The 21,671-nt window shown below is 42.1% G+C and overlaps 1 protein-coding gene across 1 annotated transcript; it reads left to right on the top strand.

Annotated features, from left to right (window-relative positions):
• Positions 1–15,596: 15,596 nt before the first annotated feature.
• On the top strand, positions 15,597–17,310 carry foxq1b (forkhead box Q1b). The gene has a single exon (XM_005937243.3). It carries the CDS (start codon positions 15,828–15,830, stop codon positions 16,710–16,712), a length of 885 nt encoding a protein of 294 aa, XP_005937305.1. The 5' UTR covers positions 15,597–15,827; the 3' UTR covers positions 16,713–17,310.
• The last annotated feature ends 4,361 nt before the right edge of the window (positions 17,311–21,671 follow it).

Genomic DNA, 21,671 nt, shown 5'->3' with positions numbered 1-21,671 from the left:
AATTGAATTGAATTGAATTTGTGACTTTATGGCATAGTCTCATTTATTGTCAACGTGGCCTGAGGCACAAGTTAGAAGAACTCCATGAGGTGGCTATTTAATCCTCAGTGCCACGCCTCACATTAAAAAAAAATAGTGGCACTATAAATAGACTAATCGCTATTATTGAGGACCCAGACTTTCATGTCATCGTCAGTGTTTCTATAAAGTCACTGGGTTTGTTACACCATCGAATCAATTCTCACTGACATCATAGACTGCATTCCTGTGCAAAATCTGACAGCAGTAATGCAATAAATCATCCGGAAAATACACACAGACGCACACACACCATATATCAGCACAGGTGCTAAGCAAGAGAATGGGAGGGAGTGGAGAAGGAATGGGTGGGGGCTTTAAGTTAAAACCATAATTACGGGCTTTGTGTTATTTTTAGAGCTGCAGTCAGAGCACTAGCATGTAGAATAAAAACAACAGAAACTTCTGCAGAGCTTAAGACACAGACAAACATCTACTTGTTACCTTGTATCTAAACCCATGTGAGTAATGTCAGACCTGATTCACTTACCCAGGATTATAGGCAAAGACTAAATACTGTAAAAGCAAGGAACTTAAAATTAGCTTTGTTTTTGACTGGAGGGAACCCCCTGTATCTGGTGATCCCTGTGCTATTGATATCTGTCATAACAACATTACACGAGAACCAGTTTTTAATAGCGCCTACACACACACACACATACCCACACACACACAGACCTAACCTCAACTGCTTAACACACACGCGATAGTATACTCTCAACAGTGACTCACAGCTATTACCTGACACTATTTACCATTGTGAAACACTAGCTGGGTTACCCTCAGAGTCCCATACTGTCAGTCACTGTTTCCTCATATTTCACACTAATCCTTTTTTCAGACAAACATGAGTGAGCCGCTAATGGCACAAGTATGTTTGGACATGTTGGTTTGAATGACCGGTCTGCATGTGATGAATGATCTGTCACACTCCCTGTACATAAACTATCGCCGTGCACAACTGTTCCTTACAGTAACTCAGGTCAGTGTGATAAGATAGGGGCTGATGGGACGACGGAAGTCAGGGACAATCTCAGTCCAGGTAACATGCTCAACCTGTGATTAGAAAAGAAAAAGAAAAAAAAAAACGCAAGGCGAGTTATGTAAAATGCTACCTAACCATTGCATAAAGCAGTGAGGTGTATGCTATTGTTGGAGTGAACCCTCACCCACCTTAAAAATGAGAAATACACTTGTCATGTGACGTGTGTAGGTGTAAGGAATGTATTTTTCCATCTGGTAAATCGTGAGCCACTGAGAACAAGCGCAGTGCCATATTCAGGCACAATGATTGAGAAATGAGTATTTAGAGGTAATGGATCGTGTTAAGTTTAAGAAAAACAAACAAACATGCACTTCAGGTCAAAAACCCCTATAGTATTTGTCTTGTGTGGCAGTTACTGTTGTGTTTTAGGCAGTGTTGGGACTAACGCGTTATTAAGTAACGCGTTACAGTAACTACGTTATTATTGTGGTAACGAGCACGGTAACTAGTTATTATGCCAAAACCGGGAACGCGTTACTCGTTACTGGGATTTAGATAGGCTCGTTATTCGTTACTTCGTGTGGTGGCTATCGCGGAGCTTCCACAGATTCAATAACATTAGCAAGTGGTGGAGGCCAGCAGGTGGATGAAGGAAAAGGGAGGCAAGAGGAGAGACCCGAGGCGGCCGCTGGTCCGAGTGTCAGGTGAACTGATCTTCAGGTAAGAAGTTATGACCTGCAGTCTCTCTGGGTCAGATATAAACCAAGTTTAGGTGGAGTTTATTTTCGTTATGCTGACTTTTTCCGTACTGCGTGCTAGCTAGCATGACGGAGTTTCTATACAGCTGGGTGGTGCTATGTTACTGATGTTGAACTTTATTTTGTTCATAAGGTTAAATATCAGAGTTGCCAACCGTCCCGTAAAAAACGAAATCGTCTCGTAAAAAACGAAATCGTCTCGTATTCAGAGAAAATATTACGCGTTTCTTATTGAGGTGAAAAGGAACAGTTTGTGTTTCAGCTACAATGAAAAAGACACAAAGCTGGAGTTACTCTGTGTCTTTGCTGCACAGCTGCCTCTTCTTCTCTCATTCTCCCCCCTCCCTCTCCTGTTTCTACTTCAATCATGAAACTGATCAATGATCAGCTGATCGGCTTTTCTCTCTTGTTTATTTATCGCCCACTTTGCGCCAGAAAGAGGAAACCAGTGGATGTCGCGCTAAACAACAGCAGCACGTTTAAGCTTGATCAGCTGTTGTTAGAATTTATTTAATATTAATTTCTAGTATCAGCTGATGTTTGCTGGAGCCACAGCTGTAAACCTGCTGGTCATGATATGGTTTGGTTATCTGGTGAGAGGGAAACATGAAGATGAAACCAGGAGATGTCCTTACTGGATCATCAGAGCTGTGATGGAGAAACAGGTTTACCTTTTAGGTGACATGAATGAGTTGAAGGGAAGTTATGAACTGTTTCTGAGAGACAAATAACCCCAGGATCCTTTTTTAGGTAGCTGACAGCTGGTAACTGTGCAGGGGCGGGTCTAGCAAAGTGTTGCCAGGGGGCCATGTAGGGCATTAAAAGGGAAAGGGGGGCACAAGGAAATACTTTCTTATTCTCATTTAAAATGTCTCACTTTTAAAAAAATAATTATCTGAGTCTTACAACAAACGATTGATAGATTGATGCATATATACCATCAGAACAGTGTACATCACTGTCACAACAGTGTTTATTTTCATTCAAAGACTATGATTTTTCCTATAATGGTGGGCCGGTCTCTAGTCAAAATGCCCGGGACGATTTTTTCTGTCCCAGTCCAGCCCTGTATGCAGCTCATCTGCAGTCTGGTGTTACCGACATCTTCCTATTCAGAAGGCAGAATTTCCGAGTTCTGAGTACAATCGAAAGCACCACGACTGCAGTTTTTGTGTTGGATGTAAAAAGCAGGCTAGGCTAGAATCATGGCAGCAGTCAATGACGGTCCAGGCGTGGGATTTCTCTCGTGGAAATGTGCACATTATTTTTTCCTTTCTATTGGTAGGTGGCACAGTGCACTTGTGGCAAGTAAGCAAGCTAGAAGACTGGCAATCTTGCTGGGTATCCAGTTACGGAAGCAACACACAAACAAGAGAATTCTGAGTAAAACCAAAGTTACTTTCCCTAGTAACTAGTTACTCTGAAAGTAACGAGTAATTTGAAGTAACTGAGTTACTTTTGATAGAAGTAACTAGTAATGTAACTAAGTTACTAATTTAAAGTAACTTACCCAACACTGGTTTTAGGGTGTGATAAAACCAGAGATGACAGTGATATTGGATTATTTATTCCCCCTCTGAATTGCGAAGTAGACAATGTAGACAAAGACTCAAGTAAAAGAGTTATCTTCTTCTTTTAGGGGTCATCACGGTGGATCATCTGCCTCCATTTTCACCAACCGTGAGCATGTTCGCCTTCACGACATCCATCTTCTCTGTGGTCTTTTATTTTTCTAGGTGTCCCCAAAGGCTCATTGTACCTTTAATTTTTTACCAAAAGTACAGTACTTTCTATGAGTGATCAGATTAAGCAGAAATATAGAGATACAAAAAACATTTTCCTGAAGACGAAACAAAGGTAGGTGTTTTACATTGAAAAACTGCTACTGGCTCTAGAAAAGGCAACAGCTGCAGGGACCCGAAACTTTGAAAAGTGACAGGGGCACTGCTGCTGACACCACGCAGTCCACACATCAAAGATGAAATGTATATTGTTTTGTTACCAGCAGCTGCAAATGAATCGAACTTGATATTCAGACTTTGCCGAGACACAGACGGCAAGTTAGCGAAATAAGAAGATGCGGGGTTGTGATTGCAGCAGCAGGCCTCTCAGCCAAAGCTCCTTTCCCTCTCTCACACATGGACCACCTGGGTGATCTGTTTATGGAAGCCATCCCAGCTTCTGGCCCAGAGCACATTCGAGCTATTCATGCCGCTTTTGTTTAAAGAAAGTCAATTTATAGAGTCTACTGCACAGGCAGTATGCAGATTAGAAACAGAGAGACTTGTCCAACCAGGGCAATGCTTTCAATCTGGACATAAGGCAGCTCAGTCCTATAACGTAACCACAAGGACATTACAGGCTTATTTCACTGTTTTGGATTAACATTAGTCCTTTGGTGGATTACATATAAGAGAACTCTCTTAAATCTCCTAAAATCTTACAAAATGATTCCATGATCCTAGAGGAAGATTGTGTAAACTTTGATTTTTTTTTCTTCAATGCCGGTAGGAGGAGCAGGTATTATGCGTATGAGTTTCGTGCGAGGCCAAAGTGTTTCCACAGGTTAATTTGTAGGGAGCAGCTCCGACTGTTATCACGCACTGCAGAGCACTTTGTTTTGCTCCTGCCGTGAAGAGTGTTTTCGAGCTAACCCAAACACGGTCTATAGTAACAGTGATATTATCTACCTGAGAACGCGGGCCCCACCTGCGGGGCTCTGACACAGCGAGAGAGATGTTTTACCTCGTCTGCACGAATGGGCCCCGAGCAGAGGAGGGAGGCAGTGGGATGGGTGGGGGGCAGGGGGTGTGTGGGAGGAACGACACGGAGCGGCGGGGGAGGGAGGCGGTACGGAGGCTTTTACACGCTAACACGCATGATGCTGTTTGGGCAGGTTGAGCCTGCAGACTCGCTGACTTTTCATCAGCTAGTTTTTCTTTGCCTTAACGGCCACACTATAATTAATCAGATGTCTGGGTTGGATAGGCACGCAAGGGCTGGGTTCAAGACCTTTTGTTTGGATAGATGCCTGGTCAGGTGTGTAGCTGTATAAATAGTTACCGCCTGTTTTCTCACAACGCCTTAAAGAGAAAGTTCAATTAGAGTGGTGTGGCAGAGACACAGCTCTCAACATGACCCAGCTTCACAGTGCAGCAATTATGCTTTTCTTCTTTTTTTAGCATAATTGCAGATGGTGGAACTTGACTTTAAGAGAGGTGTGCATCATTCACTGACACATGATTCTATTTTTACTCTCTCTAACCCCTTTGTGAACTGGTAATACTCTCATATCAACACTTAAACTGGAGTATTTTCCTGTGTTAGACTCTGACTGTGGCACAGCTGAAGGTCAATTCAGTGAGAGGCATCAGGATAGAATCACACTCTGGTTATCATGCAGTTTACCCATAACTGCCCATCCCAGCGGAGAAGCAAGTGCTGCAGTTTCTGATGCTAAACCTCGGTCCCTCCTCACCATCCACCTGGCAGCTAAACCCGTTTCTCTGGCATGAAGTTGGAGGTAACACATCTTAGACTTAATACATCCAGGCCAGACCCATTTACTACTTAAACAAGAGTAAGAGGATTATGCAAAAACAACACAATGAACTCAAAAAGATAAACACTGACCACTAATTAATTGTTTCACCTTCAACATAGCACGGATAAGGCTGTGAACATTTTATGTTTTGTATTGTCATCTACAGAAACATTAAAGAGATTAAATGAAGTAAGAAATGTGATCAGTATTTGGTATTGTATAACACATAACACAAAACTGATGCGTCAGCTAACAAATAATATGGCCATTTATAAAAAAGACTGCAGGCTGGATCTCTGATTATTGATTACGAGCAGATCTTACTGAACTTTTTAAAAAAAAAGTGAAATAGTTACACTTCTAAAATACTGGGGTCCTTATAATGGTAGCATGGAGTAATCTATACCTCAGACATCACCTTCCTTTTCAGTAGGATAAATCCACTGTGTTGTTTTTTTTTTTCATTTGATTTGTTGATAGAACAAACACAAGGCAAAGGATTGTTTTTGCAATATAAAATAAAAGTTCATCAACATAATCTGCTCTCTACAAAATAATATTTATGTCACACTTTTATACACATTCTCCTCTTACATTATCAGGTATGTTTAACCACCAGATAAGTTCTGTATCTTGCAGTGAGACTGCTGCTGTTTACTCCCATGGATCAATGTTGGAGCGGAGGCAGGATATATTACAAGACCTGGGCCAGCTGGAGGTGATTAGGCTTTTTTGTCAGCAAACTTCCTATCCTTAATAGTATTCATTTACAAATTATCACCAGATCAATATCTAATAGCACATTCTACAAACAGTAACATCTGCACGGGAGCGCTGGTTTCTAATTGCCCTTGCAATGAGCCGTGTACGGAGATTAGGAAAGAAAAAAAAACCCTCTGCATTTAACATTTGAGTTAATAAAAAAGTATAAGTCCAGAATTTCTTCTCCTCCCATCAAAGGTTAGCCCAAATGGCAGACAGAGTGAACATCAGACCAAAAGAAAAAAATCTAAGTTGAAATTGTTAAGAATTTCATTTTATTTAATTTCAATATTAAAAATCTAAATCTATATCTTTATGATGTATGAAAATGACCGATGGCTTTAAACTGTGCTCAGACTACCTCCACAATGGGTTTTTCATTCAGTAATGAATATGTGATTTAGATTCTGATGTTAATTTAAGGGGTTTATCAAAATTGTAGCCATTACAGGAATTGCAGCCATATTTGTTCTAAGTCCATGTGTGTCCAGAAACTCAAAGGTAAATGACTAACAAGCAGTTTCGTGGCCAGATGAGGTCTGTTCCTTTATTATGTCCTGACAAATTAGCAGATGTGACACCTGGAGATGATTCCACATGCTGGACTTGCATTTTGCAGCTTTTCACTGGAATCCTCAAAAAGAAGCTTAAAGAAATGTGGATTCAAGTGCAGGAGGCCATCATGAGCTTGAAAAAGCAAAATAAACCTGTCAGGATGATCATTTTATGAGATGCCAAATCAACAGTCTGGTAAAGTCTTAAAAAGAAGGAAAGTGGGCGACAGTAGAATTCTTTCCTTGGTTGATAAGAAACACTGGAGCCATTCCCAGGTACCATAGGACGAGAGGCAAGGAGCACCATGGGCAAGTCGCCAGTCTGTCACGTGGCTAACACAGAGAGACTGAGAACGAGTCACGATTATGGTCAGAATAACCAGTAAACCTAACCCCACTAACTGCATGTTTTCGGACTGTGGGAATAAGCTGGACATGACATGACCTCTATCCCCCACATATAAGGCAGCAGTAATATGATGGTGCAGATTAACAATAACAAGAAAAGCTGCTGCTGGGTTGGACACCATGGTCAACAATGCCCATAATTTGTTATCCAGTTATTCTCTCTTGTCAAGGTTAACATCTTCCTTCACTGTTTATTTATTTTTTGATAGGTGGGAATAATCCAAGTAGCAGCCTTAGGGGAAAATAAAGGCAACATAAAATACCAAAAACCACACTTCCAATAATGACCACTCAACAATTATGACCTCTTTGAATAGTTTTTATTTTTTTAAATAATACACTGCTACTAGGCTTAGATTAGAAGTCTACTTTACTTGATGTCAGGTGTGCTGAAAAGTGAATCTGATAGCTGTATGTTAGCTTTTACCTTTACTAATTCACTGATCCAGTCTCAATTGTGCTGTTGTTGCCTTTTTTTTCCCACACACTGGAATTCAGTACAACTATCCAAAGGTCCCATTTTCTGTAATTTACTCATTTTGAAGAACTAAATAAAAAAAAACTTCACTCACCAAATACTCTTTTTAAAAAATGTATTAACAATATTTCACCAACTCTACTTGCCTCGGTTGTGCTCAGATAACGTCTGTGATGTTGATGTCACTGCCACAGTTTTTGCAAATTATAATATTAAATAGTAACAATAGATGATTCTTGGTTTCAGACGTTTCAGACATAATGTCTTGCATAATCTATCTGTTTACCATACATTGCATGTTGTCAAGACATCTCAGTGCAGCCACTGTGAAAATGTTACAATGTAAACCTGCATATTAAATAACACAACCAATGAATGAATTACCTGAAGATGCGTTGACAGGTACTCTATAAAGTACTGAGTTCAGTTGCTGAGGGAAAGAAATTCTAGTGTTTTCTTATCTGTTACTTAGCAATAATTGGTAGAGCTGTATTTTCCAACCCTACAGTATATCAATACAGCTTGCTAATGGGGTTAGCCATCATTAGCTATTACGTTACCAATGCACATCCAAATGTGGTCACTTCACAACATCAGCATGTTCCTGCTGAATCAAATGTGGAGACAAAACCAGTCAGTGAAGTTATGGTGGCTACATAGATATTTTATGCTCAATGTATACACTAATATGTGAAGAACACAATGGTGACTAATAAGGTCTAGTTGGGAATTCGATACTCTTAAATACAATCCTAAAGTGTTTGAACTGGTCTCACTTTTAGAGGCACCATAAGCACCAAAATAGTGTGGACGCTATTAGCTAGAAGAAGTTTTGAAACTAAAATGTTTTAGCGTGACTTTGCCTTTGTGTGCTCCTTGGAAACACAGACAGATACTGAACCACACCTTGAATTGCTTCTTGGTTCACTGAAAATCAAAGTCTTTCTTAGCATTCAAAGTTGGTTGCATATATAAACTCAGATTAGTATTTTTTTATTGTATAAAACAGATGGATGACAGCACTGATTTTTAGTATTATGATGTGAATCCCACAAAACACTGGATCCTAAATTTTCCATCATATTAGTTAATAGTGTCTTGCGTTATGCAATGAACATGGTTTTCTTTTGATACTTTTGAAATGTATCTTTTATGGACACCGAGTTCATCACAGTATGTCTGTTTAAACTTAAAATCAACATCTATATATATAAAAAATATTTAGTGCCAAATTAGTCTTAAAACACTTGAATGACAGCTAATCTAACCTGCAATTAAGTACAGGCTTTTCTTAAAAACTGCATTTTGTACGTTTTCTAACGAATACATAAGACCCTTAAGAAATACTTTTAATAAAAATACAAAGAGATTTGCTGACTAACCAGTAAAAGGTAAAAAGAAAAAAAGAAAAAGACAAATATAGGCTTGGAGTAGTTCGTTTTACAACCCACACGCTAATGTTATCAATCAGCGAGGTGTTTGTTGGGGTTAACTACGGGATAATTCCTTAGTAACTGCTCAAATTCAGCGCCGTGTTTGCAGTTAAAGCCCTCGAGCGAGATGTTCCACCTCTCAATCAGAGAAATAAGAGGGGCGGTTAAGGTTCAGACAGTGCAGAAATAGAGCTGCCGAGCCTCGTGGTAGGTTGAGAGGCAGGCAAAGCATCTCGTGCAAACCACTATGCGTGAGTAGAGTGTTTGGATCCTATTTCAAGTTTAGACAGAAAAAAGCTGAACGGCTGCCAGGTAAACAGAGCAGCACAGGTACTGATTTGGCCCCGTGTTTATGCTTACACCAAACAGCCTACAGCGCAGTTGAATGGAATTAGGTCCTATCAGCTGCAGCGATAAAGCAAGGTGTCTATGGCTGAGATCAATCATTGCTCCTTTTTCTCCCCCACCCCACCATCCCCTACCCTCCAGCTCTCTATAGCCCCCACCATGCCTTCTACCTCAGCTTATGAGGGGACTCTAGCGTGTGAAGAGTTGAAATGGACGATAGCAGCAGATATGGCAGGAGGTATGAAGCCCGTGTGGCCCGCATGGCTGAGGTTCATTGACAGACAAGCCCTAACAGTAACATTTTACCGGCAGGACTAAGAAGTTCACTTTGGTCTGCTGTTCTCTTGAGGGGGTATGTTTTGAATTTTTGGAGATGGCCAACTACCATCTGATATCAGCGTCTACTTACTTACTGGAAGTGTTCTAGTGATGGTGCAGGCTTTGGTTGCAAATTGGTTGCGGTGGTGAGCCGGGTCTGTCACATACAGATGTGTGGTCATAAGCTCTCCAGGTCACGTTGTGTTTTAATCCGAACCATGACCTTTTCCTAAACCTAGCCAAGTACTTCTAACTGTTAACTAGCACCAAGTTTTGAAAACAAGGTTTTCTTCTGATTGACAGCTTTATGATTTAAATTGTTTACCATAGCAACACTCTAGCTGAGTGGGGTGGCTGTGGCTCAGGAGGTAAAGAAGGGCCTCTAAAAGGTTGGTGGCTTGATCCTAACTGCTCCAACCTGCATGCTCCAGTCCCCAAGCTGCTCTTTGAGGCATTGTGTATGTGAAAATTAGTAAGCACTTAGAAAGAAAAGGAGGCTTGTATGCGAATGGGTGTTTAAGGTATGTTGAAAACTTATAAGGCTTGTGTAGAAAAGCTGTACATATGAACCAGTGCATTTACCATTCTTCAGATTTATATAAACTATAGGATAAATTATATCATGGGATCAGGTCACAAAAGGAGCTGTTTTGTTAATCTGCTATTAATTTGGGCCGAGCATTAGAGCAATGATATAATCAAAAATGTATAGATGCTTACCATAAGGTCATTTGAGTTCACCACATGAAATCGCTGAGGTTCTGTAGTGTTCATGTTCTATATGGACACTTACACCAAGACATGCACTTGGTTCTTTTGCTAGCCAGAGGAACCTGTGAGCCAATCGGTGTCATTTGTACCATTCTGAGGGGAACATCTGGAGCAGGAGGTGGTGAAACAAAGAAGCTGTTTTGCTAATGACACACTTGGACCACCCAAATAAGCACACAGTCTATTTGAAATGACTCTACTATGATGCAAAACATAAAACAAAAGAATAAATAGCAGTTCAGAATTACTGCTCTAAGATATTGTGGGTGTCAAAAATGTGTTCGCATATCAAGACAGTAACTGGGTTGGGTTGGGGGGTGTTACAGGGGACTGAGTCACATGACTTTGCATGACTTTTAGGTGCTACCAGTGCCAGGCTGCGTTTCACCTGTGCTTCACCTGTGCTTCACCTCTTTCTTTAATTACTTTAATTATACCTTTGTTGGCTCTGTTTATTTATATGTATCTATTTTCTCTCTCTTTCTCTCTCTTGGTCTGGCAAGGGTGTGCACACCTTAAGTAAGAATGCAGGAAAACCCAAAATAGCAACCCACAGCTGCCAACTGACTCCAAGATATGCTGCTTTTTTCTTTTTCTTTTTTTTATACATATATCTGATTTCATTTATTAATCGCTGACACACATGCTGCACAGATTTATGCACATCAGACCGTGCTTATGAAAACTGTGAGTCACTGCATGTTTTCGTGTCTGTTTATTTGCCTATCAGGTGTCACGGATACATTTTTGATGCTACATGCAGCAGTTCCCGGAGTGCATTCAGTGTGGAAAGTTCCTGGGTTATGTATGAAAACAGCTTCATGGGAACTTTGTTTGTCACTGATAAGTGCTCAGGTGTGCCTCTGATTACATGGGCTGAACGCCCCCCTACCAATTTATCTTCCAAAACACAAAGGTTTGATTCTACAGAAGCACAACAAAGCAGGCAGCAAACGCTTAGAAGGCCACATCGTAGGGTAATTACAGTAATCACCGCTTGAAGAATAAACTAGATGGAACGTATGCATCTTGCTCTTGCTTTTTGCCACAGCACATGCGCAATCTCCCACACCCACACACCTGAGAGGACAAACAGCTGCAGTCAAACAAACACCCCAGTACACACACGCCCCTGAGCTGGTGCCTACCGAGCAGACTGCAGGAATGAGTGGAGCTTATGTGGAATGTCTGATCTTTGAGTTGGCTGCGAAGCTGACACATTGTTGTACCTACCTGTGCGCCCCAGTGAAGCATGTCTACTATCGGCGGCCTCTGTCAGACTATATCTGCTGCGGGGAATCTCGGGAATCTCAGCCACGCAGGGCCTCTTGTTGCCGTTCCTCTCTACCCTGCTCACACACACACATAAAAACACGCACACAGCTCACACTTTGTTTATACAAAGACATGGGGGCTGGCCATCCTTCACTCACAGAGAAGAAAGACAACAAAGATGAGATACAGGTAAGAAGTCATCCGAAGACTTGCAGACAAGGGTTAGCGTGTGAGCGCCGACCGCTGCAGAGGTGGGGCTATTTTTGGAGCTGTGAGGGATTCACCCAGTCAATTTACATAACTGGAATGCCACTCGTGTCAGCACTTAAAAGAGTTCTGCTGCTCAAAGAAGACACGCTAATTCTCAACAGGTGAGCCAAACCATCAAGTTGCCAATTTTAGAAGAGACTTGTTAACAGGTTATATAAGCATAACGCATCTCTTTAGCCTAACAGGGGGCAGAGTTGACTCTGCTGATATGACAATGCAGTTAAAGCAGTTTAATGCATTAAATATATCATCTTTCATTATGGCCTAAAGGTGAAAGAAGAGCCTGACCTTCTCAAGCGATTTGAAGGTTTGAATTCCACCTTAATCCAAATGTGCAGAGTGAAATGATAATGTGATACCTTATTGATCCCTTTGGGTAAACAGTCTTTCCACTTGTGATTTCAAATTGCCATGTAAAGAATAAAACACGCACAAAAAAACTGAGAACAGGTGTGCTTCCTTTCACACCACATCACTTTGGCACAGGTGTGTGTAGCTGCCTTGGCAGAGTACCTGAAATCGTATACAGCCTCATCTCACTCCTGCAAAGAAAAAGAAAAAAAATCATGCAGGCACAACTACCACCAGCCAAGCAGTGTAAAATTCCCTTTGCGCCTCACCGGGTTGTTGTGCAGCGACGGCGTTAATGATAGCACACATGCCGCTGATTTCCTCAGCTCTGGATTTAGGCTCTCAGCAGTCAGCCTCCTGAGTTTCAGCAAAAAAACAATTTCAGCTCACCAGCTGCTCCCCGAATTCCCGGAGAGAGAAGAAAGCTGTTTCCAGAATGTAAATTTGTATGTGACAACCTTTGGTTTCTCTGATGTTCCTTTCCTGTCACAAAGGACGGCTAAGAACGCACCACATCACAAAGCTCAGATCATGAGTTCACTGTATTCAAATGGCCTCCACATTTACTAGATTTCAATCCAGTCGAGCACTTATGGGACGTGATGGAAGGGAAGATTCACATTATGGGTGTTCAGCCAACACATTTACAGCAGCTTTGTGATGCTATCACGTCAATATAGGCTAAAATGTCTGAGGACCATTTTCAGCACCTTTCTGATTCTCTGCCATGAAGAATTAATTTAATTCTGAAGACAAAAGGTGTCTTTAGCAGGGTGTACCTGATAAGTGGCTGGTAGGTGTGGTTACCTAGAGTCCTAATAATCAGATTTGGAGTTTGTATATTTTTTAGATTAACTGTAAACAATGGTCATATTTCTAAGAGTGTACAGCATCTATTTCAGCATTTATTACTTTAATATAAACATGTCCGGTCTGACTTCAATGCTTTGGTTAAAGTGCACTTAGATGAGTTCAAAGTATTAGCAGATTTTCCTCTGAAAGAAATTATCGATCAAGAGAAACCTTTAAAAACGTTCAGTGGAAGTGGGCGAGGAAAAATGTAAAATGTGGCAGAGAGGGTTCTGATAGAAATGACATGGCAACCCATTTAACATTTAGCTGTAAAGATTTGTTTAGAATGTGATTTTTGTGTGCAATATATTGTATTTTTATAGGGCTGTCAGAAAGTTTGGGCTCTCAGATAATCAACAACCAGCACCTCTGAAATGATGCCATGTACAACCCTTACAGGTGCGTAGGAGCCTGCCCTCTTAAAAAGCAGGCAAGCGGACCTTGAATTTGACAAAGAAATGAAACAACAGAAACTGTGTTTTCAAGAAACAAGCTGCCATCGGGCTTGTCATAACACAACTGGAAAAACAGACAGGCTTCAAAGTGCATGTTCACATAGTTGATTTGCATACCTTCCACGTTCTCTCAAACATATATACACAAACAGTTCAGGGTCATATCGTTAATCATGCCTGTCATGTATACCCAACGTGATAATTATGTGATAACATAAAAACATGTACTGTAGACTCACAAACTGTTCAAGGTGTCAAACACAGATTGGTATCTCAGTGCTCTCTGCTGTCTGGAAGGCAGTAGGTAGTTTATAGTGACCCTATCTTATATGTTTCACTAGGAACTACCAATAGAAACATTTTCAACAGAACTATGTAAACACGCACACATGCATTAGGGTAAATGAAGCTGAACCTGCTCTGTGTTGTTGGGGGCCCCGGAAAGTCCGAGCAGGCACAAAGGAACAGGAGTGCCAGAGTAGACAGTTTAACTGGCCTGAGGCAAGGCTCATAACTCATGGTAACTCCAGCTGCTCTCTGCATCGTCACATGGCGGAGGCGCTGACAGGAAAAGAGTTAGTGCCACTAACATATTCGGTTTACAGGTGTCAGGGGCGTCAGTTTACTTAAAACCTGCTCCAGTAGGTTTTAAGTAAGCTCCATTCTGTAACTGATTGACAAGCTCTCGACTGGAGCTGTGATTTATAGCTCAGATATTAACTAGTTATTATATTCTGTCACCAAACCTGTACTGCAACACTGACAAAATACAAAAAAGCCTGATGTTCTTAAATTCTCTTCAAATCCATCTTTGCATAATAATTTATCTACCTTACAAACTTAAACGCTTTGTTTTATGCAATTGTTTTATGTTGTTGAAATAGAATAAAATTTATTTCAACTGTTTGCTTTAGCTTGCCGCACAGCAAGTTAAAGCAGCAAGGCCCAGGTGTCTGAGTGCTCTAATGGAAGTGCACATCTATTTGTACAGATATGCAGTCAGTGCCGCGGTCTCCTTATACTCCTTATACTAAAGGAAATGCTGCGTATAATATAATTATCCAAGAACGTGATGTATTTCCAGTAAATTAGGGTTCTGGAGTTTCGGAGACAGTGGATACCTCGCTCTCGCTCATTTACATCACATGTTCAGACACAGAAGTAAGTGTATTTTTTCTGCTCTTCGCTCAGGTGTTTCCATGCATGCAGGTGCAATGGTTCTCTACTCTGAACTCCCCGTGAACTCGCGGGCAATCTTTGCGAATTTTCTATGAATTCTTTCTGTCTTATCGCGTGTGGCGACTTACACGTCACCCAGCGTGCGTTAATTGGAACTCCTCCAAAATCTATCGCTTTTATTTCAGTTTAGCCTTCGCGTTACTTCCTCGTTCCGCCGGCGGATGGGTATGAGAGGTTCAAGTGAAAAGCAGCCAACAGCATTTTTCTCTATCAACTCTCGTGTCACCTTTTTTAATCTGTCTAGGCTTTCTCTGCGCTGTCTTCTTTTTTTCTGTGTAAAAGCCAAGGCATTCAACACTTCAAGGATTTGCTGTTGTGCGTAAAATTGTCAAAGTTTTTTTTATTGATTTCAAAAACGTGTTTAATTTCATAACCTTAATGGGCTGAAGTTATTTTAAAAAGAAGTAAGAGGAAGGAATTATTGTATTATTCGCCTTTATTTTATTGCACTTTGACTGAATCCATAAAAAGCAACTCGTAACTAGAAATAACGAGCTATTCACAGATAGTTGCGTTTGAAGCTAATTATATTTGTCATACCTGCCCTGCCTCGCCTCACTTATCCTCCCTGTTTTTTTTTTCTTCTTCTTCCCTGGTGTGGCATGGTAACGTCCAATTGTAAACATACATATACTATATTACTTCAGTCGCTTCAATGGATTCGAGTTGGAAACCCCGCCTGTGGGCCGTCCCTTTCCCAGGCGTTATATTATAACAAGACAAGCGTGTCTCCGGAGACAGATCTGTGTTCTGCTGCCCCAGACTGAGGCTCAGGGTGCCTCCAGCGCTCCACACGAGCCTTTACAACACACAACAAACACTCAGGCACATTTTTGCTGTCAGGACTCGTACACCTGCTGCGCTTCTGAGCTGAGACAAGAGTCCAACCTAGGAGACCATTCACACGGCAAGGTTACCGAGAGGAGACGGTTATCCTTTTTTGGGGAAATGAAACTTGAAGTTTTCTCCGCGCATCACTACGCGCAGAAGCCGCTGGAGTTGTGCATTGACGCAGAGGCGGGAGTCCCTTCTCCCCTGTCCGGAGACGAGCTGGGTTCGGACGGAGACTGCGTAGCCAACAGCCCGGCACCTGTCACACAGAGCAGCGATGGCGGCAAAGGGAAGCCCTACACCCGCAGACCTAAGCCCCCTTACTCCTACATCGCCCTGATCGCCATGGCCATCCGAGAGTCCAGCAGCGGCCGCCTCACTCTGGCAGAGATCAATGACTACCTGATGAAGAAGTTCCCGTTTTTCCGTGGCAGCTATACCGGCTGGAGGAACTCCGTGCGCCACAACCTGTCGCTCAACGACTGCTTCCTCAAAGTCCTGCGGGACCCGTCCAGGCCCTGGGGCAAGGACAACTACTGGATGCTCAACCCACACAGCGAGTACACCTTCGCTGACGGGGTGTTCCGCCGCAGGAGGAAGCGCATCTCCAAAAGGCCCCTCAAAGAGCAGGAAAGCCCGGACATCCTCAGCGAGGACACCCGCCTCCCGGCCCCGGAAGAGAGAGTGGGGGCCAAGTTCTCCAGCCCGTTTGCCATCGACAGCATCCTCGGCACACCTTTCAAAAGAAGGGAGGAGAGGTCGTGCGTGGAGCAGCCCGGCCCCCGGCTGTACTGGTCCCCAGTGGCCCACGTACTGCCCTATAATCTGAACTATCCGGCACAGCACACTTACATGTCAGAGGCGGCGTACAGCGGCACAGAGCCCGGCAGAGATGCACCCACATACCTCCAGCACACAGCATCGGGCACCGCTGCACCTGAGGCCACATTCAAGATGCCCAGCAAAGCGCGAGGCTTTCATATAGAATCCTTGCTGTCGTGAGACATCCAGAGTGCTGTCAGGACTTGTGTGTTCTCATCCACAGTGTGCACTTTGGTGGGCACTCTCAGCTTTCAGTGCTTCAACTGTTTTACTGTGTGAGAGTCGGTGTGTCTAATCATGACTACTGTAGCTTCAGTCAAAGAAAAATAAAACAAACATGCCGAGTTGTTAATCTAGATATAACTGTGTGCTGACTAAGCAAATCATTAGAGTCATTGTAGGACATTCCACTGTGTGTGTGTGTGTGTGTGTGTGTGTGTGTGTGTGTGTGTGTGTGTGTGTGAGAGAGAGAGAGAGAGAGAGAGAGAGAGTATTCATATTCGTATCTATGGTTCATTGGTCATTTCTACTGTAGGACGGAAGCAAAGTGCCACGTCAAAACTGTTAAAAGTATCACTTTATTTATATTTTCATGTTTTGTATGACCTGCTGTATAAATATTGTATAATATTATTGACTGGGCTGCGTTAGGAATCACGTGGCTGCACTAAGAAACGCATGGAAAAATGTGCCGTTTTCCTGAGATTGATTGTTTGATTGATTGATTGATTGGTGCATGCCTGTTATTTTTTATGAATAAACAAAACACGTGAAACAATGGGACCCTGGTGTTCACTGAGTTATTCACTGCTGACATGAAAGGGGGGAAGGCAGCTGTTAGATCAGAAGCAGGTGCATGAATATGCGGTGGAGGGAGAGGGAGGGCCTCACACCTGCTGTAGGTATTTGTTGTGGTTTCTCTTGTTAGAGCCAAAAAGGAAAATAAGTTGGTCTTATTTTCGTTTGAAAATGAAACCATAATAACAAAAATTACCAAAGTCAAAAGATATATAGTTATAGAAAATATTTACAATCAAAGGTTATGTTCAGTCTGGTGCCTTCAGGCTCTTTGGACGATGTCGCGTTTAGTGCGACACGTTTATCCAAACTTATAAATATTAGCGAGTATTAACTTAGTAAAATGGCAAAATAGAAGTCAGCCATCGTTAATAAATGTTACATATGAAATGCTTTTGTGATGATGGTGCTTATTCGTATTATTTTCCATTTACTTTATTTATTGTACTCAGTCCAAATGGAAGAAAATACCTCCGCAGCGGTGAGGAGTTTGTCATGTAACAACATAACGTCTCACATTACATTGCAAACAAATGTGCCAGGCCTCACAGACAGACTTCAACCCTAATCAAGAAGGGTTTTATTTTCCACCCACAAGAAAGTATCAAAATAAAAGACCTTTTTAAAAAGCCTACTTTTCTGTACTTATTTTATTTGTAATAGCCATCTTAAGTTTCCCATAAACGAGCAACACGGCTCAATGAAACAACGTTTAAAATAATCTACTGGTATTATTTACACTGCATAAAAGTTCAGCAAACAAACAAATCCATAAATAACTAAACCGAACAACAGAAGGAGAATTATCCTTTTTATTTATTTATTTATTTATTTATTTATTTTTCTTCAATTAATTGTTTTGTTCCATCTACAAAAGGCCATTTATGATTTATGTTCTGTGACCACATTGAGATTTACACGCATATCATGATCTTTAAAACACGCGGGCTGTTTGTTGTCCGTGTCCCCATGCAGGAGCCTATACTTGCTCTCCTCAGTCCTGAAACGGACCCTGAGACTCGGGGCCGCGGGTTTCCTAACGAGGTGTTGATCACAAAAAAACAAAAAAAAATCACGCGTGAGCTCAGACAAAATAATTGATCAGTGCGTCGACGCTTTTAGCCCAAACTCAGTAAAAGTGTCTCAAATTAAGCTGTAATAATAATTTTTGTTTTCTTGATTAGCACCAGTTGTTCAGAAATAAAAATCCAACTGATTTATTTTTTTCTCTCACTCTGTCATTCTAGGTTTATCTGTTTGTTGTACCATCAAATACAAAACAGAAAGTTTCGGTTTTCGGTTTACACACTCTGCTGTGTTTAACTGTAGCTCTAAGTAAAGATACACAGTTCTGACACAAAGCCTGGTGACACATTTCACAATATAAGAGTTCCTAGTGTCAGTGATTTATTGAAGACTGTAGTGCACTAAACTTTCTTTAGATAGCAAAACTGCAACATTTCATTGTGGGGTAGAAAAAACAACATAGTAGATCAATTCTATTTTAGAGATGTTCAGGGCAACCAAATTATAAAGTGATAAGAGTTTTGGAATTTCTTAAATGTAAGTTACTTTGACTGTACTCAAGAAAAAAACCTGAATATCTCACGTAGCTATTTTTGTTACGTGCATCTTGAGGAATAAACGAACTAACAAACAAATAAATACAACATAAATAAAATGAAATATTTTATATAGTTAAGTGTATAGTCTAAGTTAGCCGTGCAGTAGCTCATATGCTCGTGGCCCCTGTACTGAGCTGGCAGTACGGGGGCAGGTGTGTGTTTACAGGGCTCACTCAGCAGGTGACAGGTGAGATTCGTTCCTGTTTCTATGGACAATGCTGCAACCTGCAGGTGAAACACCGGAACAGCACACCTGTCGCTCTCAGAGCCTGTCACGTGGCCCCAGTCATCTCAGCACCCTTACATTTTTAATAACTTCGGCACCAAGGCGCATACCTTAGGCTGAAAACGCTCTCTGCTTTTTCACTTCAGCCTTCGTCTCTTCTCTGCACCCATCACGCATTCTGTAGGGAGAACTGTGGAGTGGGGGGAAGGGGGGGGGGGGTGCCGCGGTGTTATGAAACAAAACTATAAGGCAGGCACAATGTTAGGAAGTCCAAACAGTCTGTCACTCGGGCAAACTGAACCGCGCCTGACCTCCTAGAGTCCCGGAGAGCCAGCTCCAAAGCTCCCGGCACCGCCACAGGAAACGCAGGCGGAGAGGCAGGAGAAAAGCCGAGCAGCCAAAAGAATATTAGATTACCTTTAAAAGAGAGAGAGAGACCTGAAATCTGTATTTGTTATTGTTTCACTTGATGAATATTGTTTACTTCAGGCCTGTTGCACAAACAAGGAGCATACAAAACAACTAAGACAGAGCTAACTGTTACACACGTGAACACTGCCTTTGCGTGACATTCGGAAATAAGCTTTCTTTTTAAAGCTGTTCGGTTATATTAGTTAACAAATAAAATCAGTAATGAAAGTGCAAAATGTTCGTCCAAAATAATACATTTTTCTAAATTGTGTTGAGAAGCAGGATAGTTGATTTTATCCTTTAATAAAGAAAGAAAGAAAACAAAAAGAAAAAAGGAGGCCTGTAAGTTACCTGAGGTCAGAGCAGGCCCGTTTCTTAACCCTGTCTGATATTTTCTGTGGGATAATCATATATCTTCGTCCAAACATGCAAACAAACACACGGCCTTATTATGTCCGCAGTGACTTCATATCAGCCTCCAGTCGTGGCCGTGCTACAAAAACAGAAACACATCTCGTTTGTGCGCTGGCAGCTGATAGCTTTATATTCCAGAAGACCAAATTAGAAGCTCTATAAGATCAACGCGTAAAAAAGCAACCGGATCGCTGTCTTCAAAGCGCTCCCAGAACAAAGATTCCCTCTCCAAGCAAAAGCATCCTGATCTCGGCAGGGGTCATAAGTTTTGATGTCGCAGGAAATTTCTGGGGCCGTTTAGGTCCTCGAAACTGCAGTGGAAAACGATTTTATCCGCACATCCTTTGTTCTGCAAAGTGCAAAGGTTAGTGTGTCTGGTTATTGTTTGCTTATATCCTCCAGGCTATATCTAAACTTTAAAGGGCCCTTAGGCACACACGTGCACAGACGCACTTGAGCGGGAAATTAAAAAAAGGCGAAAACATGGATATTTATAAGTTTGATTGCGTGGGGCTTTACTTTTCTCCCTTTGTGCGAGGTTCTGTGGAAATGAGGGGAGTAGTTGAAGTCGGCTGAAATTTACACTGAAATATTACAAATACGTGACTGAAAAAAATTAGAAAGGGGGGAGATTTACAATCATACAATTCAACCTAAAAGCTCCAGAAGTAAAACCTTTTTCTTTTTTTTTGTTCTTCAAAGCCCAATATTCTCCGCTCTGTCGCAGCACGGATGTTGATATTACCTTTATGGGATATATAACTCCATCATGTTGGACAAATCTGTGTGTGATGTCTCCATAGGGGAGGAAACTGTCGACGCCCGCTCGCCTAATTTCGCTTTTCTCTGTCTAATGAACGTGGGGCCCATGGGACCGACTCTGGCCCGGGGCGGTAAGCTGACACTGGCGCGCTGTGTGTGGTATCCAGGGCCGGGCTTGATGGAAAAAGCCTGCTTCCACTCATGTCAAAGTCATTTACTCAGAGCAACCCCCCGCTTACACACACGCACGGTAAAGACCACCACCTCTCCATCTCTCACACTCCTCTCCCCAGCCCGGCACCGCGACAGTTTGTTTTTGTTATCCTCTGGACCAGTTTGGGAGGAAATTATGAGCGAAATAATACAAATAACGCAATGTGGCCTTTTTTTCTGTCGGTGTTTCACACTGATGTGCTTGGGTATTATCTGCCGGGGGACATCATGTAAGGGCCCGTGTGAATGTTTTGGGCATCGCGGTTTCAGATGCAAGCTGGACATTTTGCACATATTGCGGTGGTTTATTCTTGTCAGAGGAAATTTATGCTCTGTGGCACATTGGGACGAAATCACTGCTTCATATATGGAGGAGCAGAGGCGGGGGGATAGCTCGTTTTTAAACTTGTGCGGCTGGCGTGTGGCGTTGTTGATTGGAGTGTCTGGGGGAGGTTTGATAGATGGCTTAATTGCGTGTAGTCCGAACTTGGAGAGAGGTGGTGGGAGGGGAAGAAACAAGACGAAGGAGAGGAGAGAATGAGAGGCTTTAAGGCTGCTGCACGGTAAATGGACTTGGCATGGGGGCGGGTGAGGGGTGGTGTGTAGTGTGTGTTGGGGGGAGGGGACTATTCGACACTGATTTCAGGGAGAATTGCAGGGGCAGAGTGCGGATGAGGAGAAAGGGTCGGG

Source organism: Haplochromis burtoni, unplaced genomic scaffold (assembly GCF_018398535.1).
Source record: "Haplochromis burtoni strain Fernald_Lab_line unplaced genomic scaffold, NCSU_Asbu1 Contig_99, whole genome shotgun sequence".
NCBI classification, from domain to species: Eukaryota; Metazoa; Chordata; class Actinopteri; order Cichliformes; family Cichlidae; genus Haplochromis; species Haplochromis burtoni.
Note: the sequence above shows the minus strand (reverse complement) of the source record. Positions and strands in the feature narration are given on the sequence as shown.

Coding starts and splice junctions, on each gene's coding strand:
- foxq1b (XM_005937243.3), top strand. CDS start 15,828: ATGAAACTTGAAGTTTTCTCCGCGCATCACTACGCGCAGAAGCCGCTG.